We start from the raw sequence: 25,370 nt of genomic DNA, 5'->3' as shown, positions 1-25,370 counted from the left end.
TCTGCCCTGTCTCCTCCTCTGTCTCCTGCCCTGTCTCCTCCTCTTGTCTCCTGCCCTGTCTCCTCCTCTGTCCCCTTGTCTTCTGCCCTGTCTCCTCCTCTGTCTCCTGCCCTGTCTCCTCCTCTGTCCCCTTGTCTTCTGCCCTGTCTCCTCCTCTGTCCCCTTGTCTTCTGCCCTGTCTCCTCCTCTGTCTCCCGTGTCTCCTCCTCTGTCCCCTTGTCTTCTGCCCTGTCTCCTCCTCTGTCTCCTGTGTCTCCTCCTCTGTCCCCTTGTCTCCTCCCCTTGTCTCCTCCTTGTCTCCAGGTCCACAGTCTGTCTTCCAGCAGCAAAGACCATTTGGACTTTCCCCGTCATCATCGGCGCTCTTCAGTCCCCACCCTCAGGGTCTTCTGGTGTCTCCCCACCCCAGTCTGACTCCTCAGGACCCCCCTGCCCCGCCTCACCAGCTGCCCCTGCAACCCTCCCAACCTCACCTCCTCCTCAACCCCGAGACCCAGCCTCCACATCCAGGGACCTCCACCCAGACCCCAACCCAAGCTGTCTTCCCACAGAATCAGAATCAGAACCAGGACCAGAACAAGCACAGGCCTCTGCTCCTGGAGGAGCAGCCGCTCCTCCTGCAGGACCTCCTGGACCAGGAGCGCCAGGAGCAGCAGCAGCAGAAACAGATGCAGGCCCTGATCAGACAGAGGCCCAGCCCAGAGTCTGTGTTACCCAACATGGGTAAGACCTGAACCCAGACAGACCTGTTCATAGTGCTCTGTGCTTTTAATTTGATAAGGCACTCACTGTGTGTGTGTGTGTGTGTGTGTGTGTGTGTGTGTGTGTGTGTGTGTGCGTGCGCAGCAGACTTTGACTCCATCTCTGACCCCATCATGAAGGCCAAGATGGTGGCTCTGAAGGGCATCAACAAGGTCATGACCCAGGGCAACCTGGGACTGAGCCCCATGGTCATCAACAGGTAGGACGACCTCTGAGATAACCATTGACGAGGCCGACAGAGGCTGGATCTTTGAGGAGTAAAAACATTGTAGTTATCGATCACTTGTGACAGAGACAGGATATTTTCATTCACAATAAACTTCACTGGAAATTCTGTAACGATAAATTTTCTTTTAACATATATTATTCTGAAATGAGCCTTTCTGTGTCAACAGAACTTTTACTTGAAGTAACATTTTGATTGGACGACGTGTAACAGAGTATTTCTACGCTGTGGTTTTAGTATTTCACTCTAAAGGAAAAGTCTGGAAGCTAAAGCTAAAGTTTCTTTGTTTGTCCAGCTGATGATCAGAGTCCGTATTCTGATGTAGTTTCTGGTTCCACTGCCACCATTAAAACACGTTAGTAAGCATTTGTTACCTTTTATTAAAACGCTGTCAACTGTGTGTGTGTGTGTGTGTGTGTGTGTGTGTGTGTGTGTGTGTGTCAGGTTCCAGCAGGCTCCGGTGGCTCCGGTGGCCCCAGTGGCCCCGGGTCCAGTGGGGACTCCTCAGCCTCCACACCCGGTGGTACAGGTGTGTAGAACCATGACATCATGAGGAGAATAATTAACGTGATACCAGGTGTGTTGTTGAAGTGTGTCTGTGCTGAGTTTGGGTTCAAACAGGAAGTGTCTTCTCTTCCTGTCAGGACGGGAAGTTGAACCCCCAGTTGGTACGACCCAACCCCCCCAGCTTCGGCCCGGGCTTCGTCAGTGAGTATCAAGACTAAGTCGCTCACACAGTTAAATTAGAGTCGAGGGACGTGAGGATTCGTTAGTCAGAGCAGAGAAACTGGTCATCAGGACCGAGCAGCGATCACGACTGTCTCGGCCTACAAGTGAAATAAAGCCAAATTTTCGTGGATATGAGAAAGATTCTGAGAACTAATGCTGAAGGAAAACTCACCTTTAAAATGTCAGAATATAAATCGATGTGCGTTGGTTGCTTCTTTGTTCTTAAATAGTTATTTTTCATAATCTGAGCATGTTGACTGACACTGATAGAAGTCAGTACAATGAAGGACGAGCCTGTATTAAAAGATCGATCCGATGAATCGCTATCGGATCATTTAAATGAAACATGATGAGTGTTTGTTGATTGAAGAGTTTCTCCTCCTTGTAAGTGACGTTAACTCTGTGGTGTCTCCTGCAGACGAGTCTCAGCGGCGGCAGTACGAGGAGTGGTTGGGGGAGACGCAGCAGCTCCTGCAGATGCAGCAGCGCCTCCTGGAGGATCAGATCGCAGCTCACCGCAAGACCAAGAAGTCTCTGTCAGCCAAACAGAGAACAGCCAAGAAGGCTGGCCGACCCTTCGCCGAAGAGGACGCCACCCAGCTCCGCAACATCACTGAGCAGCAGGGGGCGGTGCAGAAACAGCTGGAGCAGGTACGCAACCACACCTGGGCTTGTATACATTTTTATATGACTGGTGTTTAAAACTTAGTTTAAATCTTTTATCTTTCTCTTAAATAACTTACTGAAACCTTGTACTAAGACACAAGTTACAGGAAATGAAACGTGTTTGTAACTGAATTAGCAGAGCTGCTGTGTTAGCGGTGATTCTCTGATAGTTCTGTCGGGATCGAGACAAGAGAGACAAGAGCGTCATTGGTTTAAGACTCACCTTCAAGCAGGTAGACCAGCTGTGGGGGAGAGCAAATCTCTGCCGCGCCGAGTCAGACCGAGTAGAGCCAGGCCAGCAGGTGTGAAGGAAAAACTGAATATTTCAGCTGACTGAGAGGACGACGGCTGAGGATTTGTTGTCAAAGAGAAAAGGAAAAGCACCTGTTTGGCAAAATCTGTGATTTAAACTCGGTGATAATAGAGAACCTGATAACGTTAGTAAGAAGTTGGAGGTGTTCATCCTGTCGCCTGCAGCTCTTCAGCTAACAGCTCCTTCTTGTCCGTTACTCCCACAGACTGAATAAAACTACCAGACATATTTAAAATGGACATTGTTTTGCTCTATAAATGCAGTTTTGATGTTTTTATTTCAATTGAATATGAAGGTGAAGTTTAAATTAGTATGAAACGAAAAGAAGTGAAATGAAGCAAAATAATTTTGTGGGCTGGATTATATGTTATTTTTGACATCAGGTTCGGGGCCGGATGGAGGGGGAGTGGCCTCTGGGCTGGTAGTTTGAGACACCTGCCACCAGCTGCATGTTTTAAAAAATTCAGTCTGGCTGCTCGCTGTAGTTTTTCTGAGGAGTTTGTCTGGGACTATTTTCAGCACAGTTGCTGTAGTGAGTGTTGGTGGCAGCAGTGAGTGTGTGAGTGAACTGTGTGTGTTTTAATGGAGGCACAGAGGGAGGAGATGTGTTTGACATGAAGATAAAGTTGAAAGCGTCGCTGTGACGTTGTTTCTGTGTTCAGATCCGGAAGCAGCAGAAGGATCATGCCGAGCTGATTGAGGACTACAGGAGCAAACAGCAGCAGCAGAGAGCTCTTCAACCAGCAGCCCCCCTCCTCTCACAGCCCATGGTGTCCATGCAGCCCCGCCCGGGTGGCCCTGCACCGGTCCGTGCCCCAAACGTCCCACCTGGTTGGCCCCCAGGGGGCGGGGCCCCGGGGGTGATGGCTCAGAGGATGCCACCTCATCTGCCCCCTCAGATGCCCCCTGCCCTGCCTAACACCCCCCAAGCTCCCCCTCACACCCAGAGCCCCCCGGTCATGCTGCCGGGCCTCACTGCTCCGACGGCGGGCTTCACTGCAGGTCCCCGGGGCCCCACAGGAGGGCCCAACGGAGCAGCAGGGGACGGGGCCTCTCGGCAGGTAACGACTGAAAGCTTCCTGTTTGTTCACGATGTCCAGGTCTGTTTACACGTTAGCTGATATTTATCTGACACTTCTGTTTTGAAATGACAAGATAAATAAACATATGTTTAACTTTATCGCCACCTACTGGCCCGGTGTGCTTGTTTTGTAAAATGAAGACAAGACCTCAGTTTGCACGTGTGTCCGCTCAGCTGTGTCACGTTCAGGACAACTGAAGGTTACTTTTCTTAAAAACTCCACCACGAAGGTTTTATAGTAACCAGCCAGGAGTAAAGCTCCTCCACCCACAGAGAACTGAGACATTTCTGCCTCCACCTCCTGCAGGTGAACTTTGACGACAACAACCCGTTCAGCGAGGGTTTCCAGGAGAGAGAGCGGAGGGAGAGGCTGAGGGAGCAGCAGGAGAGGCAGAGAGTTCAGCTCATGCAGGAGGTAAAACATCACACTGCCGTCATTCAAACAACAGGAAGTAGCAACACACAGCTGTTCATCTTCTTCTTCTCCTCTCAGGTGGAGCGTCATCGTGCCCTGCAGCAGAGACTGGAGCTGGAGCAGCAAGGCCTCCTGGGAGCCTCTATGGCTCCTGGAGCCACAGTAGCAGCCATGCCTCCATCTGGAGCTCCAACGGGGGCTCGAGTCGGGCAAACACCGGGACCTGGAGGACCTGCCGGGTCAGCTCCTGCCCCTGGAGGGGACACTCTCTCCCAGATGCCTTTCTTCAGCTCTGAGCTGCCCCAGGACTTCCTCCAGTCCCCCCCAGCCTCCAGACCTCCACCACAGCACCAGGACCAGGCAGGGGCACCTTTCCCCCAACAGGCAGGCCTCCACCAGGGCTTCACAGGAGGACCACTGCACCCTGGAGCTCCCCTGGCTCCAGGTCTACCTCCTGGGGCCACAGCAGAGCTGGGCCGGGCCCTGCCTGACCACGGACCTCACATCGATGTGGTTCCTTCCAACCTCCAAACCAGACCAAGGTTCTCAGGCCCCACGGGGCCCTCAGCCCAGGCACAGGGACACCCGGCTGGGATAGGAGCAGCAGGAATCGCCCTCCCTCATCCTGGAGGTCAGGCTCATCGTTTTGGACACGACTCCTCCTCTTCCTCCCCCTCTACCCCCTTCCCCCCCTCCTTCCCCTGCTCCTCCTCTGGAGGCCCTGCCTCCCTCATCCAGCTCTACTCTGACATCATCCCCGATGACAAAACAAAGAAGAAGAGGAGCAGGAAGAGGGACGGAGACGACGCTACAGGGGGAGGAGGAGCCCGGACGCCGCTGTCTTCGCACTCTGATGACATCACAGCCCCGCCCACTCCTGCTGTGTCAGACACTTCCTGCTCCACGCCCACACGGGGTAGCATGGACCAATCAGATCTGTCCTTCTCTCTGAGCTCCTCCCACTGCGGTCTGGCTCCATCGTCAGAGTTGGAGAGGCAGCTGTCGGTGATCTCAGCAGCCCAGCAGAGAGGCTCCGTCCTGGGCATGGACCCTCTGAGAGGTCCCCTGTCTGCAGCCCGTCTGGAGGTCAAGGTCAGTCCCCTGTAATGTTACTGTCACTGCAGCCCTGTGTCAGCTCAGGTTCTCAGTCTGTGTGTCCTCGTCTTCCCTGCAGGAGGAGCGTGAGGAGGGAGGAGCGTGTGGGGGAGGCGTGGTGAAGATGGAAGAGAGCGGGGGTGAGGGATTCTCCTTCCCCTCTCCTCTCCACGGGGGAGGTAAAGACGGAGACGGAGGGAAGGAGCTGCTCAGACACCTGCTGAAGGACAAGACATCCCCGACCCCCACGCCATCGCCCAACAGCCAGGCCCCACCCACTGCCCGCCGCCAGCTGTCCAGTGAGAGTGTCCGGTCCGAGGAGGAGGACAGGCCTGGTTCCCACGGCAACATGGTGAGGAAATAACTTGTGTAAACAGAACGACTGCGTTTATGAAAAAGTAGTGAATAAAAGTAGAGTGAAGCCTCTTGTGGCTCCAGAGGAAGCTGCGTGTGATCTGATAAACTGCCTCCAGTGATGTCACTCAGTGGCTCAGTTGCATTGTGGGTAATGTAGGCGGCACACCGAATGACTCCTGTTATTGGTCTCCTGTTGACTGAGTTGAACAGCCGTGTGACCTCTGACCTCCTCCAGGTGAACAGTCCAGACCTCCTGGACTCGTCGGGCAGGAAGAAGACGCAGCGCTGTAAGAGAGTCGCTCGGCCGGAGAAAGACAGAGCTCCTCTCAAAAACAAGAGGAGGAAGAGAGAGGAGGAGGAGAATAAGCTCCACTCCTCCACCTCCTCCTCCTCTGACCCGCTGACTCACCTCACGCAGGTAGACCAACACCTCCCCCCGGTCCTCCTCCCGTCTTCATCTTCTTTCTCAGCACCTTTTCATTTCCCTTCTCCTGTTTTTCCTCCTTTGTTTCTTCCTTCTGTCCTGAATGTAGTTCCTTCTTGCTTTGCTTCCTCTTTGCTCTTTTCTCTCCTGAGATCCAAGTTTTCTTTAAACTCTATAAATGTGTCATGATTTCACTTTGGACGGCAGATTTGTTTTCATCTTCATCATTTTATCAATTAATTCATGATTAAAGACAAAAATCTCCTCGACAAAGAGAGTAATCTTGAATCTGTGTCAGTTGTGTCAGGTGACATCTTCTAATATCTCACTGACTGTGACAGCTGATGATCTGTATTGATTATTGATTACAGCTGGCGGTGCTGCCCCTCATGGAGCCGGTTCTGGGGGTGGATCTGAGTCTGTTCCCCCCTTACGGCAGCTCCTCTCTGAGCAGAGACTCCAGACTGACCGGCACCTTCGGCAACGGCTGCCTGGACGGAGTCACCGACTACTACTCACAGCTCATATACAAGGTACTGCAGTATTACTACGGTAGTGCTGCTTTGACACCAGCCTCAGCAACAAGTGTTTAACTTTCTGAAAATAAAAACTTTTTTTCTATCACCTCCATCTCTTCCTCCAGCAGAACAACCTCAGTAACCCCCCCACACCACCGGCCTCCCTGCCCCCCACCCCCCCACCCGTCGCCAGGCAGAAACTGGTCAACGGCTTCGCCACGACGGAGGAGCTGTCCAGGAAGGACATCACCGAACAGGACGGTGAGAACAGTCACCTCTGTAATGATATAATTATTCCTCCTCAGATGATTCATATCCATAAAATCTGAACAATATAAGATAAAAGATTATTTAAGTCAGTAAACTGTCATAAATGATAAAAGTATTGAAACTGGGCCATAGATTTAAGAAAACAAAAAACAGTTCACTTCACAACCTGTTGTGATGAAAATGTTTTATAGGAGGAAAACAACACGTTTGGATGGTTTCATCCTCAGTGCCTAAAACCAGAACTACTAAATACACGAAAGAGTTTCAGTGTGTCGGCTTGTTCAACGTGAGCTCGCTGTAGCTGTCCACACACTTTACAGAATGTGTTTGACAACATGTTTTTTCCTCTCAGTGAAAGGTGTGAAGCAGAAGGGGGAGGGGCTTCTGGCTCTAAACCACGCCTCCAAGACTGTAGACGTCCCCGCATCCCTGCCAACCCCCCCCCACAACAACCAGGAGGAGCTCAGGTAAAGAAATAAACATCTAATGGTTTTAAAAAATCTAAAGTTTGGAAAGATGAATTTAGTTCTTCTTCTACTGCTGCACTGACACGTCTTTCTTCTTCGTGTGTTTTCAGGGTGCAGGACTCGTCGGAGCGCGACAGCCCGGACGGCTTCGTCCCGTCGTCGTCTCCAGAGAGCGTCGCCGACATGGAGGTGAGCAGGTACCCCGACCTCTCCTTCATCAAACTGGAGCCGCCCTCGCCCTGCCCGTCGCCTACATTACCCATCATGCCCTGCGCCTGGGGAAAAGGTCAGTCATCAGCAGGATGTGTCGCTTTAAAACAAGTCCTGAAAAGTTTTTCAAAATGTCTGCATGTCCTTGAAAGTCTTTGAAGGGTCAGTAAACCTGTGACGACGTGTGTCTGAGAGAACTGTGAGGATGAAACCCAGTGGGCTAAATCCTTGCTTCTGATTGGACGTTCCTCTGTTAACGTACCTGTGATTGAACGTGACTGTCAGTATCATGATAAACAAGCCACACATTTACTACCTGCTGCTCACCTGTGTGTGTGTGTGTGTGTGTGTGTGCGCGCACGTGTGTGTGTGTGCTCAGCCTCTGCACTGAAACAGGAAGTGAAGGCGGAGCCTAGCCATCAGGGTCCTCCCTCCTGCTCTAACACAGACCTGGTTACCATAGCGATAACCCTGAACCCTGTTGCAGCTCAGGTAAACCTCTCTCTCTCACACCCCCACCCCCCACCCCACCCCCTGATGACATCACTGACGTCACTCTGACTCTGCTTTACAGAACGTTGCCGGGGTGATGGCGGCGGTGGCGGAGCTGCTGCGGGTCCCTGTCCCCATCGACTACCAGCTGAGCCGGCCGGCGGGCCCCGAGCGCAGCTCTCTGGCGCTGCTGGCCGGAGTCCGAGTGCCACTGACGCAGGTAAAATAAAATACTGCAGTTTAATTTCCAGTGAAAAACTCATATTCCTGCTGATGTCACGTTTTTTTATGCTTTTCATTGAATTATGACGGTAAAAACACAGAAACAGGAAACGATTTGTTTTATATTTCATGTTGTTGTAATTCAGGCATTTAGGATATATTTCCTCCTCTCCTTCAAAATAAGAGTTCTGAACTTCATTATAGCCACAAACTGTTGTTTGATGTGTGTGTGCAGGGGTCGACAGGCAGCAGACAGCAGAGACCTCCACCTGCTGCTGGGAACACTGGTGTGTACACACACACACACACACACACACACACACACACACAGTTGTGTTGTTAGTTTGTCTCTTGTTGCTCCCAAACCTCCAGGAGGAGCTCCAGGTTCTGCAGACCGGTTTCATAGTGGTCAAACTGTGTAACTACATCGTCACGTGACGCACTGTGGCCAGATAGACTCCGTCCAGAAGCTAACATGGTGAAAGAAACGTCAGTAAAACGCTGGATACATTTTTTTGAGCGTCACAACCCCGAGACACGACTCGTTAACTGTCATACTGGAGCCATCAGGTCCAATAACACTTGTAAAGTCTAGAAGAGCCGGGCACTAAACAGGAAGTTAGCTGGCACTAGTTTGCTCGCTCTATGGGACGCACAATGCGGACGGACCCAGGCCGGAGGTCGAGTGTGCCACTGAGCAGCTTTCATAGGAATGAACGACCCCTGACTTGTGATTGACAGCTCTCTACATTCTTTGTGTGTGTGTGTTGCCTCCAGGTATCAGAATGAACTACATCCAACATGGCGGCACCACTGTAGCTGCTGTCAGGCCTCAGTGTTGCAGCTACTGCAAAGGGCTTCTGGGAAACGGAGTCCGCATCGTCAAAGAGCTCAAACAGGTTGGACACAAGATAACAGTTAAACACTGAGAGTGACACAAAGAAGACAGACAGGAAATAACTGTGTGTGTGTGTGTGTGTGTGTGTGTGTGTGTGTGTGTGTGTGTGTGTGTGTGTGTGTGTGTGATACAGGAGGGTCAGTCCAAACCAGGATCCAGTTTGGTGTTCTGCAGTCCAAACTGCTCTACTCTCTACACATCTGACCTGCAGAGCAGATCAGCTGGAAACAAGGTGAGAGATCCGATCAGATTGTTGGTTATTGATCGGATCATGATCAGCTGTGTGTGAGAGAGTGTGTCTGGGGTCTGTCATATTGTTAAATTGTTAGATGATGTCATGGCGTACAGTTGATGACATCATAATGTCCATCTGTCCGTCCTCAGGCTGCAGACCCCGTCATGCTGTCCGGTTCTGAGGACGCCCCTCCCAGCAGAGTGCAGCACCAGTACACCAACAACATGTCCTCCATCGCTGTCCACACCCTCCTCCAGACTCCCTCTGCACCTGCCCCCACATCCTCCTCTCCACCCCTCTCCTTCCCCCCGGCCTCCACCGTCACCATGGAGACCAAGACCCGCATGGACAGCCTCAAGGTGAGTGGTTACTGACTAAATGATCCAAAGAAATAGCTGATCAGCAGGGGGATTGATTAGGTGATTGACTGAGTGGCTGATTGGTTTTCAGGTGAAGGTAAAGTTAAAGCCCCGCCCCCGGGCCGTCCCAGGTGGAGAGGACTTGCTGTCGTCTCGACACCTGAAGAGGATGAAGAATTGCCGCTGGAGACGCTGGAGTGTTAGCATCACACTGAGCAGGTTAGCCTGTTAGCATCACACAAAGGTTGTTAGCCTGTCCATGTTAGCTTGTTAGCATCGTTCTGTATGTGTCTTTCTGTTTACCCAGGGGCCCTTGCATCCCCAATGAGGCGGTTGCCATGCCAACAGAGGAGGAAGTGGACGTGCTTTTAAAGAAGTTGGGTGTGTGTTTTCGTCCTGACCCGTTACCCAAAGACCAGCGGAGGTGTTGCTTCTGTAACCAACAGGGAGACGGACAGACAGACGGACCAGCCAGACTGCTGAACCTGGACCTGGACCTGTGGGTGAGTCTGCTGGGCTCTGCCCAGGTCTGCTGGGCTCTGCTGGGCTCTATTGTGAACCAAGAGAGTCTCTGATGATAGTCTGGTCCAGCAGAGCCAGAATGGGTTCATCACCTGTGTGTCTTTGTGTATCAGGTCCACCTGAACTGTGCTCTGTGGTCCAGCGAGGTGTATGAGACCCAGGCCGGCGCTCTGATCAACGTGGAGCTGGCTCTGAGACGAGGGCTGACTCTCCGCTGCGCTCACTGTCAGCAGCCCGGAGCCACGAGCGGTTGCAACCGCCTCCGCTGCACCAACACCTATCACTTCACCTGCGCACTGCAGGCCCACTGCACCTTCTTCAAGGTACCACACTGTAAAATACTGTCAAACACATCAGTGTACGTATGCACACACACACACACACACACATACACACACACCTCCTCACACTCTCGCCGCTCCGTCTCCTCCAGGATAAGACGATGCTCTGTCACCTTCATAAGCCCAGGATGGTTCCTCTCAGTGGGGACAGGTCCTCCAGCTGCTCCCCTTCCTCCACCCCGGGACAGACTCCTGACCCAGCGGCGATGGCGATCTCCGACCCGTATGACTCTGAGCTGCACTGCTTCGCCGTGTTTCGTCGAGTCTTCGTGCAGCGGGACGAGGCGCGGCAGATCGCCGCCGTGGTGCAGCGCGGCGAGCGGCAGCACACCTTCCGGGTCGGCAGCCTGCTGTTCCGCTCTATCGGCAGGCTCCTCCCACAGCAGATGAATGCCTTCCACAACAAAACCGCCATCTTCCCCATCGGTTACCACGCCAACCGCATCTACTGGAGCATGCGCCATAGCAACAGGTAAACCTCCACTGACTCACTGTCTGGTGCTTAGATCAGAAGTCTGTCTCCCATGATGCTTTGTGGGGTCTGTTCTGACAGAGAGCTGCACACAGTTAATTATCTGAGCAGGATGTGATGAGGAGATGATCTCTGCTCTCTGATTGGTCCTCAGACCACAGTGTTTATGGTTTGGATTTGAGATGTGAAGTGAGACCTCCTTCTTCTTCCTCCTCAGACGCTGTAAGTACCTGTGCTCCATCGAGGAGCAGGAGGGCCAGCCGCTGTTCAAGGTGAAGGTGGTGGAGAAAGGATACGATGACCTCATCGTGGCCGGATCATCACCTAAAGGTAAACATCACCTGTGTGTCAAATACATCCTGCATTCAGACTACAGCTTACATAAAGCATTACTGTACCAGCATGTTGTTGATGGAGCTGATGGACGTTAGTTTTATTTGACTGCTATTTTATCAGCTCATCTTTCAGTCAGCGGCCACTTTAAAAGGTAAAACTGTGAAATGTCGATTAAACAAAGTAAAATCAATAAATTATGTGTGTGACGGCAGCATCGCCTCACGTCTTTGTTCTGCTTTGTGGAACGGATGAAAAGAAGAATGAGTGTGAGGTCGTTAACTGAAGAGGAAACCAGGGTCCAGACTTTATAACATGACGTGCTCCTGTACGAGCGGCGTGTCCCGTCACAGACACACACAACACAGTAGAAGCGTGTGCACGTGAACACGTCGCTTCACCTGTAGAGAAATCCTTCACTTAATCTCTTCCTCGCTCAGGTAGAACAGCTGCATCTGCATCAGCTCATGTTACATAAGACCCGCCTTCCTCCGGCTGGCAACCAATCAAAGTGTCAGGTGACCCCCTGTTACAGTGAATGTTGGTCTGTGTCTGCAGCTGTGTGGGACCAGATCCTGGACCCGGTGTCACAGATGAGATCCTCCAGTGGGACTCTGAAGCTCTTCCCAGTTTACCTGAAAGGAGAAGATCTGTTCGGTTTGACCACGTCTGCAGTGACCCGGATCATCGAGTCTGTACGTCACACACACACACACACACACACACACACACACACACACACACACACACACACACACACACACTCAATCCAGACTCATGCTGACCCTCTGCTGTGTGTGTGTGTGTGTGTGTGTGTGTGTGTGTGTGTGTGTGTGTGTGTGTAGTTGCCAGGTGTGGAGACGTGTGAGCGGTACACCTTTCGTTACGGCAGGAACCCTCTCATGGAGTGGCCTCTGGCCTTCAACCCGTCTGGTTCGGCCCGCTCTGAACCCAAAGCGTACCAGGCCAAGAGGTAACAGCACCACACACACACACACACACACACACACACACACACACACACACACACACAGAATATTGGCCTCACGTTACTCCAGACTGACTGAATGAATCTGTCTCTCCGTCAGACCGAACCTGCTGACCAGTGTCGCTCCCAGGTGTCAGGGCTCGGTGGGCTCCATCGTGGGCCTCGTACCCGGCGTCATATCTCTGTCTCCGGGCGAGACTGTGGCCGGCGCTCATCAGGGCCGACACTCCAAGTCGTCCCAGTACCGACGCATGAAGGCCGAGTGGAAGACCAACGTCTACCTCGCCCGCTCCCGCATCCAGGTGAGACACCTGGACCACAGACTGAACATGTGACTGCTGACTGAAGGACCGGTCACTGATTAACTGTGTGTGTGTGTGTGTGTGTGTGTGTGTGTGTGTGTGTGTGTGTGTGTGTGTGTGTGTGTGTGTGTGTGCACGCGTGTGTGTAGGGTCTGGGTCTGTACGCTGCCAGAGACATCGAGAAATGCACCATGGTCATCGAGTACATCGGCACCATCATCAGGAGTGAAGTAGCCAATCGCAAAGAGAGGCTGTACGAGTCACAGGTAACACACACACACACACACACACACACACACACACACACACAGCTGGACTCACTTCATGTTTGTTATCTCAGCGTTTATTAATTTATTCTGTTTTTATTCAGACACACTGAGGCAGTGAACAAACTGTCATCACTGTAGTTTCAACCCAGAAGCTTGGACAGATGAGTACTGACCCAAACATTCAGATACGACCAGAACTTTAATTTTAAAACTGAGCCAACATCATGAACAGAGTGAAGAAACAACAGTGTTGATGTCAGAGACGTCTCTGTCCTGAAGTTAGCATGCTAACCAGCTAGCTGCTAACAGCACTGTGTATCTCAGAGGTGATGGTCTGACAGCCTGTAGCTTCAGCTGGAGATGTAAAAGCAGTCAGTTCACCACTGAGTAACCCGAATCAGAATCAGAACCCCCTGACAACATGAACTCACTGAATGTGAAGAAAGGAAATATTTTGACATCTATTTTCATTATAACAGAAAAATCCAACCGTCCACCGTCTGAACTCAAGTTTCTCTTTGACTGAACTCAGACGAGCTTCATCTCCTCGTTAACTTTCTCTCTCCTCTCATGTTTTACTGTGTGTGTGTGTGTGTGTGTGTGTGTGTGCGTGTGTACAGAACCGCGGTGTGTACATGTTCCGGATCGACAACGACTTTGTGATCGACGCCACTATCACAGGAGGACCGGCCAGGTGAGACCTCACTGGTTCCAGCTGGGTTATTATCAGGTTACAAACATGAGACGGATACAAAAACAAACCGCATCGTGTTTCATGTCATTAACACTGTCATCATAAATCAGCCTCTTACTAATCTGTAAAGTCACAGAGATGATGGTACAAACCGGTTCGGACCAGTTCGGCTCTGTTTATTTATTTGTTGTTTTCGTCACATGTAACTGAGCCCGCCCTCTGCCTGTGATTGACAGGTACATCAACCACTCGTGTTCTCCCAACTGCATCACGGAGGTGGTGACTGTGGAGAAGGAGAACAAGATCATCATCAGCTCCTGCAGACGCATCCAGAGAGGAGAAGAGGTACCACACCCACCTCAGTCAGCCAGCCAGCCAGTCAGCCAGTCAGCCAGTCAGTCAGTCAGTCAGTCAGTCAGTCAGTCAGTCAGTCAGTCAGTCAGTCAGTCAGTCAGCCAGCCAGCCAGCCAGCCAGCCAGCCAGTCAGTCAGTCAGTCAGTCAGTCAGTCAGTCAGTCAGTCAGTCAGTCAGCCAGCCAGCCAGTCAGTCAGTCAGTCAGTCAGTCAGTCAGTCAGTCAGTCAGCCAGCCAGCCAGCCAGTCAGTGCTGCAGCTTTCTCCATGACTCTGATGGTGAACCTTGGTGCAGTAATAGTGAAATGTTTCTGCCTCTGTCGTTTCTTCCTGAGTAAAATCAGGACTTTTCTGTGAAAGTGGCTCGAGCGCTGATTCACAGGAGAACATGTCAGAATCCCATCAGAGACGTGAGGAGAGCTGCAGCTCTGACAGGAGCTGAAGACATCGGTTAAGAACAGACTTTAAAACGATATTCAGTTAGAAGTGAAGAAGCCTGAAACGTCTTCAACTGACTGAAACACGTCCAGTTGACTATGAGCACTTAGTTACCACGACGACTGAAACCTTCATTAACACGACCTTAAAGCTTTTAGAAAATCAACTTCACAAGTTACCATGACTTTATAACTTTATTCAGTGATTTGGGTGAAACTGGATCACATTTAATGGAGAAAGTTTTTTCTGACCCGGTCCAGCCGCTCTGCCTTGGACAGTTATTTAATTTATTATACTAATTTTGATCCCACAAGGGGAAATTCTTTTTATCACTCACATTACATAGAGGAGAATGAGTGAAGGGGCTGCCACATGCAACGGCGCCCAACAAGCAGTGTTAGGGGTCGGTGCCTTGCTCAAGGGCACCTCGGCAATGCCCAGGATGTGAACTAGTATTCTCCATTACTAGTCCACATCATACACACATCATGCCCCCAAAGTTACAAAAACAAAAAAAAAGTTACAGCACCGAGGTGTTTAATGGAGTTTCCTGATGGACAGATACCGCTAGCTTTGTTGCTAAAGTAACCACTAACTGCTGCTAAATGTAGCTGGTAGCTAGCTCGTCGCTGCGCAGCTAAGTTAGCAGCACTATTTGTTGACTCAACCCGTTAAGAAAACCACCTCAGTGCCTTGTTGTTCCACAAAAGAAAATGAGTCTCCATCAGCTGTTTGATGGGAAGAGGAGTTTGTAACTGTCTCACCTCACTGATGTCTGTCTGTCTGTCTGTCTGTCTCTCCCTCTCCCCCTCCCTCTCTCTCTCTCTGTCTCCCTCTCTCTCTCTCTCTCTCTCTCTCTCTCTCTCTCTCTCTCTCTCAGCTGTCTTATGACTACAAGTTCGACCTGGAGGACGATCAACATAAGATCCCGTGTCACTGTGGAGCCGTCAACTGCCGCAAATGGATGAACTGAACACACACTGGCAGCTCGCGCTCTCTCTCTCTCTCTCTCGGTGCTGAATACTGGATATCGATCGCCCATCACTGTGGGCGGAGCCACACTTCATATCAGAAGTCCAGATAATAATAATAATAATGAAACTGATCACCACAGATTTGATCAGAGATAATAATGATGGGGGGAGGGTTATATATTGGGGTGGGCGGGGCTTGCGGCAGTCAGGGTGTGTGATTGACAGGTGAGGGGGCGGGGCTTGTGACGAGGCTGGTCCTCTGTGTGTATATTGAGTGTAAAAACGACCACAGATGTAAATGTGAGTGTAAACGCCACTGAAATAACAGAATGTCGTCCTCAAAGGGAGGTTCAGTAACTTGCACTAAAACACAGAAAACTACAAAAACAGAGAAATTCCCACAGAAACATACTTGATTCCTCCTCTTCCTCCTCCTCTTCCTCCTCCTCCTCCTCCTCCCTGCATTTTGTTAATTTCCTGTAAAATAAGAGATTTTTTCTGTTTGTATTTATTACTGAATGAAGCTATTTTCTAAATCCACGGTGAGTTCGAGGTCCGGAGTCGCGGCGTGTAAATATCTGTATCATAAATTTAAAAGAAAACAAAAAGTTTAGAAATCACTCCACCGAGAGCTACCTTAACATCCTCATCCTCACCTTCATCACCTGCCGATCAGAGCGTTCTTCTGTTCGAGTTTTAATAAAGTTTCTGTTTCCTGTCCCGGCGCTGGAGGCGGTGCGTTCTGATTGGACAAAGACTGTGAACAGACGAAATGCTTCCTGAGTGCCGGGCAGGTTTCACTGCGGCCTTCATGAGTTGAGTGTCTTTGTGTTTTTCACCCAGCGTTCTGGCTGCAGGCGTCTGTGTTTCTTTAGTTTTTTTCACGTTGTGGAGCTCAGAGTCCTGCTGCCGTGTACATATGAGGTTTAATCAGGACTCTGCTGATGTGTACAGTGAGACGACATAAAGCCTTGTTTTGTTTTGTTTTTTATTATTGGACGTAAACAGAGTGTGATGATGATGATGATGATGATGATGTTTTTTTTGTTTTGGGGAAAAATGTGGAATCTGATTTAGAATCATTTACAGAAAATAAAATATTTTACATCTTGAAGAAAAAACACTGCTGCTCTTTATTAGTGTGTGTGTGTGTGTGTGTGTGTGTGTGTGTGTGTGTGTGTGTGTGTTCCATGAAGCATTTTGAAGAATCACTTTAGAAATTTTCTTGAAACGGCAAAAGTTGAAAAAACTTCCTCTATTCACAGAGAAGTGTTTTTACTTCGAGGTGAACGTTTCAGTTCAGAGCCTCGTCAGGTGAACGTCACCTGGACGTCACCTGGACGTCACCTGGACGTGTTGGCAGGAGGTTTTTGCTCGACAGATTTTAATGACTCAACTCCAACATGTAAATTTAAACAGTCACCAAAATGCTGATTCAGCACTCACACTATTGGTATTCAAAGGTTTCCTCCGTCCATGTTTTGGCGCATATGTTCTTTTTTTCTACTTTTTAAAACATGAAGCTTTTTTCAAAAATGTCTTACGAGTCGTCTTCCAACCTGCTGCTGTTTGCCTCCAGATACAGAGGTCATTAAACTTTTAACAGGTCACGAGACTTTAAACTTTGACGCTTCTGTTCAACATGAAATCTTTGACGGTTTGTGAAATATCAGTTTGAGGTTTGTGCTTGTTAAACCTCTGCACAGTTTCTGGTGTGTGTGTGTTGTCACATCCTACTTTTATCAGAATCTTTGATCTGTACGTTCCACAGCTTCACTCTCAGACATCGTGCAGAAACGTGCAGCAGCAGCAGGACTGTCGTGTTTCACCTCAGTCTACAGAAATGTTGTGACTTTTTAAACTGATTTTAAAGTCGTCTTATCTCAGCTCACACACATCTACACCTCTGCTTCTTCAGCCGGACGATTCTCACCGTGAGGTCCTTTCACAAATACGACCTACAGTTTATGAATGTGTGTTTTTGAAAGGTCCCTGAACTCTCCATCATCAGACGCTCTGATTGTGCTCCAGGGAGCGAGGACGAGAGCTGCCGTCACAGAAGTCTTTAACTGTTCTGAGATCAGCTCCTGTTTCATCCTCAGCTTGACCTCATCGGACGAGTCGAGATGTGAAGCTCCCGACGTCCTGGTGATTAACATTCATACAGACGAAGCTTCTTCTGAGCCCGAAACCTCAAAGTTCAAACTGCGCCTGTGATGTTCTGTCTGTATTTATACCGAGTACTGTGTATTTATACTGTGTATTTATACCGAGTACCGTGTATTTATACCGTGTACAGTGTATTTATACCGTGTACTGTGTATTTTTACTGAGTACTGTGTATTTATACTGTGTATTTATACCGTGTACAGTGTATTTATACCGTGTACTGTGTATTTTTACCGAGTACTGTGTATTTATACCGAGTACTGTGTATTTATACTGTGATTTATACTGAGTACTGTGTATTTATACCGAGTACCGTGTATTTATAATGAGTACTTTGTATTTATACTGTGTACTGTGTATTTATACCAAGTACTGTGTATTTATAATGAGTACTTTGTATTTATACTGTGTACCGTGTATTTATACCGAGTACCGTGTATTTATAATGAGTACTTTGTATTTATACCGTGTATTGTGTATTTATACCGTGTACTGTGTATTTATACTGTGTATTTTGTACCTTCTGTCATAATGTTTTCACACTGTGAATATTTAGTTTCCACAAACAGAACCAGTGACAGGAAACAGTTTGGACTTGTTCTGAAGTTCTGGTGGTTCAGAGGGAGTTCAACAGGAAGCTGTTACACCTGAGTCACCACAGGGGGGCGTCACTGAGTCACAGTGACGTCATGAGGCAGTGGACAGACGGAGGGAGCAGTTGTGACGTAATTGGCCTTCAAATGCTGCAGCCCCTGAATGTGGACACAGTCCGTGTTCAGAGAGAAAACAGGTGAGTGGTCACATTAATGTGACTGTCAGGTAACTTTATAACCGGTCAAACGGAGCGGAAGTGACGTCAGTTCGCTCACTCAGGACAGACTGAAGACAAACAGAAAGTAAACACGTCATTAACGGACCCGTCCGCACCGGGTCTCAGCGGGTCTCACCGGGTCTCAGCTGGCCGCCTCTGAGGGGTTCGGAGGCTTCGGGCTCCGACAGGAAGACAAACGGACTGTTCCTCGATGATTGAAGGTGTTTTTGCAGCGGTAAGAAAACTAGTGGCAGGTGATCAAACGCTTTGATCACTGCTGCAGAGTTAATGTGCGTCACACTGAAACCTTTATTGACAACACTGAACACTGACAGACGTGCTTCCACCTTCCTGACGTCACCAGCTTCAGTCTGCTTGGGTCAGTTTCATCATCAGGACCCTTCATCCTGTTTCTCAGCTGCACTTCTCCAGATATAAACAGTTACATGTGTGAAACCACAGTTTTGGGATTAACAGCTGCTGCAAACAGTCGGGCAGTATCTTACTGTTGAGTTCAAACCCTTTTAATTATTTCTTTCAGATATTAAATGTGTTGTTGATCCATCTGTTATTACTAAAACACTGATACGAACTTCAGCTCATGTGTTGGTGTAACAAACACACTGAACAACACCTGTAACCTCCATGTGAGTAAAGCTGACACAGGTGGGCATGTTTCATCAGTTATTGTCAACACAATTTACAAAATATACAAAATATCAGTTGAAATGCGTCGCCTGTCTTAGACGAAGGAATCCGTCTTGTTGTTTGGTGCAAAAAAATAAACTGTCAAACGGATTAGTTAATTTTTTTAATGTTTTAAACTATAATTATGACCAGATCTTATAAAATGCACCTTTAAAGACCAACACAAGTACAGTTGCAAAAAATGAGCACCAAATTCAAAATGGCCGACTTCTTTGTAGGTCTAGATGCGATACACGTGTCCAGAACTTCATGCATGTAGGTGAAAGTAGTCTGCGTGTCAAGGGCGGTGCTCGTGAACCATTTTGCAAAGTTTCATGAGTTTTTAATCTTGTTTAGCCCAAAAAAACGTGATTAATTTTCCAGAAAATATGAGCATAATAACTCCTTGCATTACAAGAACCCTAATAGTAGTATCTGAAAACAATCTATCTTCTGTATCTTGACAGGTATAAAGATGGCGACACCTAAACAGATCATCTGGGAAGTTCTGGAGGACTTGGGAGGCATGGAGTTTAAGACATTCAAGTGGTACCTGCAGCAATTCGAGGTCCTGGAAGGTTTCCGACCAATCCCAGCGAGTCGACTGGAGAATGCAGACAGGATGACCACAGTGGATCTGATGGTGCAGAGCTACAGTGAAAAAGACATTATTACAGTGACCAGAAGGATTTTGGGGGAGATGAATAACATTTATCTGTTGGAGAAATTATCAGACAACACCTCACAGCCTACAGGTAGGTCATTATTAAAGGTTGTGACAAAGTCGAAGTTGCATATTATACAATCATGCATCACATAACATTTCAGACTATGCATGAGGTGAAAGAAGGTGAAACACATGCTGACATGTCAAGAGGTGTTATATGCAAAAGCAACCATCTTCCCATAGCTGTCCTATTCACCCCCATAGGAAAGCTGCATTTTTTGCCAGCTGGTCAATTAAAGTTCAGTTATTATACAGAAGCTCCTGAGTCCACCGAGGTCGGACGCCTCAATACCCTCCAACGCCCCTCTAACATAAGATGTAGGGTGTTTAACACTGTCCACTGCAGTCGTGTTCTCAGAAATGTCACACTGTGATGTCTGAACCACAGACTGACAGTTTCCCTGATGGCTGCTGTCAGTGTCCTGCCGCTGTGACAGGAAGCTTCCTTGTCTCCTCCTTACGTCAGGCTGGACGAGGGCTCCTGCCTCCAGGTGCTTACCCCTCAATCCTGCCTGAGCCAAACTGCTGCGGCTCACTCGCGTTGCTGCTGCAGCGCTGCCTGTATGCTAGGCCAGTCTTTTTACATAGAGTCTGCCTTTGATATTTATCAAGAAAGATGATTATGTGATTTTCTCTTTACCTGCGTTGAAATATGGAGACCTGGACTGTGAGCGAGAGGGAGAGAAAGAAAAAGATAGTGCTGGAAGGAAACTGCCCTTCACCGGTTGTGTTTATTCTCTTCATGTCTGTGAGACTCCGGTATGATGTCAATATGACTGTCTACAGGTCGCTTTCAGGTCTAATTTAGCTGCAAACCACTTGCTTGTCGCAGTAAAAATAGGAAAGACTAAGAATTTCTAGATGAAGTGACGCAGCAGCCTCGCTTGACACATGGGTGAGAAGCGCAACTCATGCATCCAGTGTGGCTGCTCTAACCTGTTAACAGGGGCATCTCACTCGATTAATCAATCCATCAATTAGTGCTGGGCGGTATACCGGTTCACACCGAATACCGGCGTTTATTTTCGTTATGATATTAATTTTTAATGTACCGCCATACCGGAGTATTTGATTACACAACATTCCGAACGTTACGCTGCGTGACACTGTTTCAGACCGGACCCTTTTCAATGTTGCGCTTCTAAACACGCATGGTGTGACTGTGAGGCGTGGTGAGGGTAAACAGTAGTGCTCTGGTGTTACGTTACGGTGAAGATGGATGGGATAGACATTAGCCTCATTCACACTGCCGTTTGCATGCGGGGATCCTGCGCCAATTCTCCGCATCCGCCTCTGTGTGAAAGTCTCAGATGCGGCGAGGAGTGAAATTTCGCTGCACCTCTGATGCGGCTCCGGAGGTATCAGAGGTAGAGTCAGAGGTAGAGTCAGAGGTAGTATCAGAGGTACTGTCAGAGGTAGTATCAGAGGTAGTGTCAGAGGTAGTATCAGAGGTAGAGTCAGAGGTAGAGTCAGAGGTAGTATCAGAGGTACTGTCAGAGGTAGTATCAGAGGTAGAGTCAGAGGTAGAGTCAGAGGTAGAGTCAGAGGTAGTGTCAGAGGTAGTGTCAGAGGTAGAGTCAGAGGTAGAGTCAGAGGTAGAGTCAGAGGTAGTATCAGAGGTAGAGTCAGAGGTAGAGTCAGACGTAGAGTCAGAGGTAGAGTCAGAGGTAGAGTCAGAGGTAGAGTCAGAGGTAGAGTCAGAGGTAGTATCAGAGGTAGAGTCAGACGTAGAGTCAGACGTAGAGTCAGAGGTAGTGTCAGAGGTAGTGTCAGAGGTAGAGTCAGAGGTAGAGTCAGAGGTAGAGTCAGACGTAGAGTCAGAGGTAGAGTCAGACGTAGAGTCGGAGGTAGTGTCGGAGGTAGTGTCGGAGGTAGTATCAGAGGTAGAGTCAGAGGTAGTATCAGAGGTAGTGTCAGAGGTAGTGTCAGAGGGGTAGTATCAGAGGTAGTATCAGAGGTAGTATCAGAGGTAGAGTCAGAGGTAGTATCAGAGGTAGTGTCAGAGGGGTAGTATTAGAGTCAGAGGTAGAATCAGAGGTAGAGTCAGAGGCGCAGCATTGGTGAGCCGGCGGCGCGGAGCGAGGGCGTGTCAGTCTGATGGTGTTCACTGTCTGATAACTGTACAGGTCCTTCACTCAACAAAATATAGAGAAATGTCCCTCAAAGCAACGTTACAGGACCAAACAACAGTAACGTAGTTACTGGTCGTGTCTTTGGCAACTTATATGAGGGAAAAAAATACCGCAGTTATTCGTGGAGAAGTGTCTGTCCGACTGACTATTTCTGCCCGAAAAACAGCGTCTGTCCCTGGCAAAAAACTTTAACTGTTTCTCCAACTCAATCGCAACACATGTGTTCAGCCTGTTGGGGTTGGGAGATATTTATATGACTGGTAACCCCCTTGAGGCAGAAAAGGTCCATGGTCTGGAGAGCTGCTCCCATGGGACCCTCTCGACTGCCACCACATCTCGCCACAGGTGCAGCTACAGCATCCCCCTGGGTGCGAACAGAATTTGCACTCTCTCCTGTCTGTACTCCATCTTATACCTGGCAAACAGTGCAGGATGGTTTGTCATTGCTAGTTTCTGATCGACATGTCTGGCACCAGTGTGTTGGCAGCAGATCCTTTGAGTCCAGTAGGTTATCAGGTGGGGCCTCAATGGGTCAGACTTGTTTAGGAAACATCCATGGATCCCCATCCAGATGTTCAATCGGACTGGGATCTGGGGAATTTGACAGCCTCTGGGGAATCAGACACCATCGGGAAAAGGAAGATTTCTCATGTGTTCCTCAAAACTGGACTTTATAACCTTATTTCTATTTCTTCCTATAATAATTTTTTTATATTGATAATGAAAATAATCAGTTGATTGTCAAATTTGTATTTGTTTTGTCTCGCTCTTCTCTTTCAGCAGATAGTGGTCTGCAGGAGGTTTTAGATGAACATAAGATCAGTCTGAGGGGGAGATGTGAACGTGTGACTGAAGGAAGTGATGAAACAGGAAGTGGAACCCTCCTCAACAGGATCTACACTGAGCTCTACATCACAGAGGGACAGAGTGAAGAGGTTAATACCCAACATGAGGTGAGGCAGCTTGAGACAGCTTCCAAGATGGAGACCCTCCATGACACTCCAATCAAGTGCAGCGACATCTTTAAAGCCTCACCTGACCAACAGAGACGCATCAGAGTGGTTCTGACCAACGGATTCGCTGGAGTTGGAAAAACCTTCTCAGTGCAGAAGTTCACTCTGGACTGGGCAGAGGGCTCCGAAAACCAAGATGTCAGTCTGCTGGTTCTGCTCTCGTTCAGGGAGCTGAACCTGATCAGAGATGAGCAGTACAGTCTTCTCAGGCTGCTCCATGTTTTCCATCCAGCATTACAGAAGGTGACAGCAGAGAAGCTCGCTGTCTGTAAACTTCTGTTCATCTTTGACGGCCTGGATGAAAGCAGACTTTCACTGGATTTCAAGAACGATGAGGTCGTGTCTGATGTCACACAGGAGTCATCAGTCAGCGTGCTGCTGACAAACCTCATCGAGGGGAAGCTGCTTCCCTCGGCTCTCGTCTGGATAACTTCCCGACCTGCAGCGGCCAATCAGATCCCTCCTTCATGTGTTGACAGGGTAACAGAAGTACGAGGCTTCACTGACGCCCAGAAGGAGGAGTACTTCAGGAGGAGGTTCAGTGATGAAGATCTGTCCAGCAGAATCATCTCACACATCAAGACCTCCAGGAGCCTCCACATCATGTGTCTGATCCCAGTCTTCTGCTGGATCACTGCTACAGTTCTGGACCACATGTTGACTACAGGCCAGAGAGGAGAGCTGCCCAAGACCCTGACTGACATGTACTCACACTTCCTGCTGGTTCAGACAAAGAGGAAGAAGCAGAAGTACGATGAGGGACGTGAGGTGAGTCCACAGGAGTTGACGGAGGCTGACAGGGAAGTTCTTCTGAAGCTGGGGAGGCTGGCGTTTGAACAGCTGGAGACAGGAAACATCACGTTCTACCAAGAAGACCTGGAGCGGTGTGGTCTTAATGTCACAGAGGCCTCGGTGTACTCAGGAGTTTGTACAGAGATCTTCAGAAGAGAGAGTGTGATCTTCCAGGAAACAGTCTACTGCTTTGTTCATCTGAGTGTTCAGGAGTTTCTGGCTGCAGTCTACATGTTCCACTGTTACACCAGCAGGAACACAAAGGTACTGGAGGACTTCCTGGGAGAAAACTACAGTGACTCATCCCTTGATGTCTTCCTGAGGAAAGCCATTGAGAAATCCTTTGAAAGTAAAAACCACCACCTGGACCTGTTTGTTCGCTTCCTTCATGGCCTCTCTCTGAAGTCCAACCAGAGACTCTTAGGAGGCCTGCTGGGTCAGACAGACAACAGTCCAGAAATCATCCAGAGAGCCATCAACAAACTGAAGGAGATGTACACCAATGACGACTCTCCTCACAGAAGTATCAACATCTTGCACTGTCTGACGGAGCTTAACGACCACTCAGTCAATCAGGAGATCCAAGAGTTCCTGAAGTCTGATAACAGATCAGAGAAGGATCTCTCTGAGATCCACTGCTCAGCTCTGGCCTACATGCTGCTAATGTCAGAGGAGGTTCTGGACGAGTTGGACCTGAAGAAGTACAACACATCACAAGAGGGACGACTGAGACTGATTCCAGCTGTGAGGAACTGCAGAAAGGCTGTGTAAGTATCCTCCCAAACAGACAAACAAACAAACAAACAAAACCTCAGCTGAATTACAGGTTCTACTGTACCACTTGGATTTCAAATAGTGGATGCAATGATTTGCAAATCCGTTTTCAACCTATATTCAGTTGAATCAAAGACAATATATGAAGGATCGAGCAATGTTCAAACTGAAACTTTGTTTTTTGTAAACATACTTTTTGTCTGAATTTGATGCCAGCAACACGTTTCAAACATGCTAGGACTTGTTTGGAGTATTCCACAGATAAATTGGTTCAGGTAATAGTATCATGATTGGGTATAAAAGGGGCATGGTTGAAAGGCTCACAAGCAAGGATGGGGCAACGCAAACAGAGATCATCTCTCCCGACTAATTTTTCACTGAGATGTTAAAAAGGGATTTCTAATCAGGATGGCCTCATGGTAACGTTGTGGAGACAGATGTGGGATCAAATCACAATGACAGACTGAAAACATTACAAAAGCCTAAATGTTTTCTTTGCCTTCATCTGAAAGATTAAAGCATAAAAAGATATTAATTCTGCAGGCATGAGAGTGATAGTAATTGTTTCATGTGAGATAAGACTGGCTAAACCACTGATGTGAAGAGCAAATAGTAATCAAAACAGGATATGTTAAGCTGTTAAGTGTCTACTTTCAATAAAACCCATTGTTAATGTGTCATGACAGACTTTCGCACTGTGGACTCTCAGAGACTCACTGTGAAGTTGTGGCCTCAGCTCTGAAGTCCAACCCCTCCCACCTGACAGAGCTGGACCTGAGTGACAACAAGCTGCAGGATTCAGGAGTGAAGCTGCTGTGTGTTGCACTGGAGAGTCCAAACT

At 48.7% G+C, this 25,370-nt stretch overlaps 2 protein-coding genes across 6 annotated transcripts in view; both read left to right on the top strand.

Moving 5' to 3' along the window:
* The window catches only part of LOC141014430 (histone-lysine N-methyltransferase 2C-like), a 65,286-nt gene extending 48,741 nt beyond the window's left edge, over positions 1–16,545 (top strand). For 4 of the 5 annotated variants that reach the window (XM_073488215.1, XM_073488213.1, XM_073488216.1 and 1 more), the window contains 32 exons: positions 304–723; positions 847–961; positions 1,433–1,517; positions 1,633–1,696; positions 2,136–2,368; positions 3,359–3,757; positions 4,085–4,192; positions 4,271–5,284; positions 5,367–5,639; positions 5,880–6,062; positions 6,440–6,601; positions 6,712–6,847; positions 7,209–7,323; positions 7,434–7,609; positions 7,913–8,025; positions 8,108–8,245; positions 8,483–8,534; positions 9,025–9,146; positions 9,279–9,377; positions 9,530–9,739; positions 9,831–9,958; positions 10,047–10,242; positions 10,375–10,584; positions 10,695–11,074; positions 11,292–11,404; positions 11,966–12,102; positions 12,253–12,380; positions 12,496–12,697; positions 12,847–12,963; positions 13,587–13,660; positions 13,897–14,005; positions 15,331–16,545. In XM_073488215.1, coding sequence (XP_073344316.1) covers positions 304–723; positions 847–961; positions 1,433–1,517; positions 1,633–1,696; positions 2,136–2,368; positions 3,359–3,757; positions 4,085–4,192; positions 4,271–5,284; positions 5,367–5,639; positions 5,880–6,062; positions 6,440–6,601; positions 6,712–6,847; positions 7,209–7,323; positions 7,434–7,609; positions 7,913–8,025; positions 8,108–8,245; positions 8,483–8,534; positions 9,025–9,146; positions 9,279–9,377; positions 9,530–9,739; positions 9,831–9,958; positions 10,047–10,242; positions 10,375–10,584; positions 10,695–11,074; positions 11,292–11,404; positions 11,966–12,102; positions 12,253–12,380; positions 12,496–12,697; positions 12,847–12,963; positions 13,587–13,660; positions 13,897–14,005; positions 15,331–15,423 — 6,104 coding nt within the window. In that variant the 3' untranslated portion in view covers positions 15,424–16,545. The remainder of the gene's footprint in view (positions 1–303; positions 724–846; positions 962–1,432; positions 1,518–1,632; positions 1,697–2,135; positions 2,369–3,358; positions 3,758–4,084; positions 4,193–4,270; positions 5,285–5,366; positions 5,640–5,879; positions 6,063–6,439; positions 6,602–6,711; positions 6,848–7,208; positions 7,324–7,433; positions 7,610–7,912; positions 8,026–8,107; positions 8,246–8,482; positions 8,535–9,024; positions 9,147–9,278; positions 9,378–9,529; positions 9,740–9,830; positions 9,959–10,046; positions 10,243–10,374; positions 10,585–10,694; positions 11,075–11,291; positions 11,405–11,965; positions 12,103–12,252; positions 12,381–12,495; positions 12,698–12,846; positions 12,964–13,586; positions 13,661–13,896; positions 14,006–15,330) is intronic. The other variant, XM_073488214.1, reaches the window with a different exon arrangement.
* Positions 16,546–18,322: 1,777 nt separating this feature from the next.
* On the top strand, positions 18,323–24,526 carry LOC141014432 (protein NLRC3-like). Its single transcript, XM_073488221.1, has 3 exons — positions 18,323–18,383; positions 19,559–19,846; positions 22,731–24,526. The coding sequence occupies exons 1-3, from the start codon at positions 18,350–18,352 to the stop codon at positions 24,524–24,526; spliced, it is 2,118 nt and encodes a 705-aa protein (XP_073344322.1). The 5' UTR covers positions 18,323–18,349.
* The last annotated feature ends 844 nt before the right edge of the window (positions 24,527–25,370 follow it).

The sequence above is a fragment of the Pagrus major genome, chromosome 19 (genome assembly GCF_040436345.1).
Source record: "Pagrus major chromosome 19, Pma_NU_1.0".
NCBI lineage: Eukaryota > Metazoa > Chordata > Actinopteri > Spariformes > Sparidae > Pagrus > Pagrus major.
The sequence above is the reverse complement of the archived record's forward strand: the minus strand, read 5'-3'. Positions and strand labels throughout refer to the sequence as shown.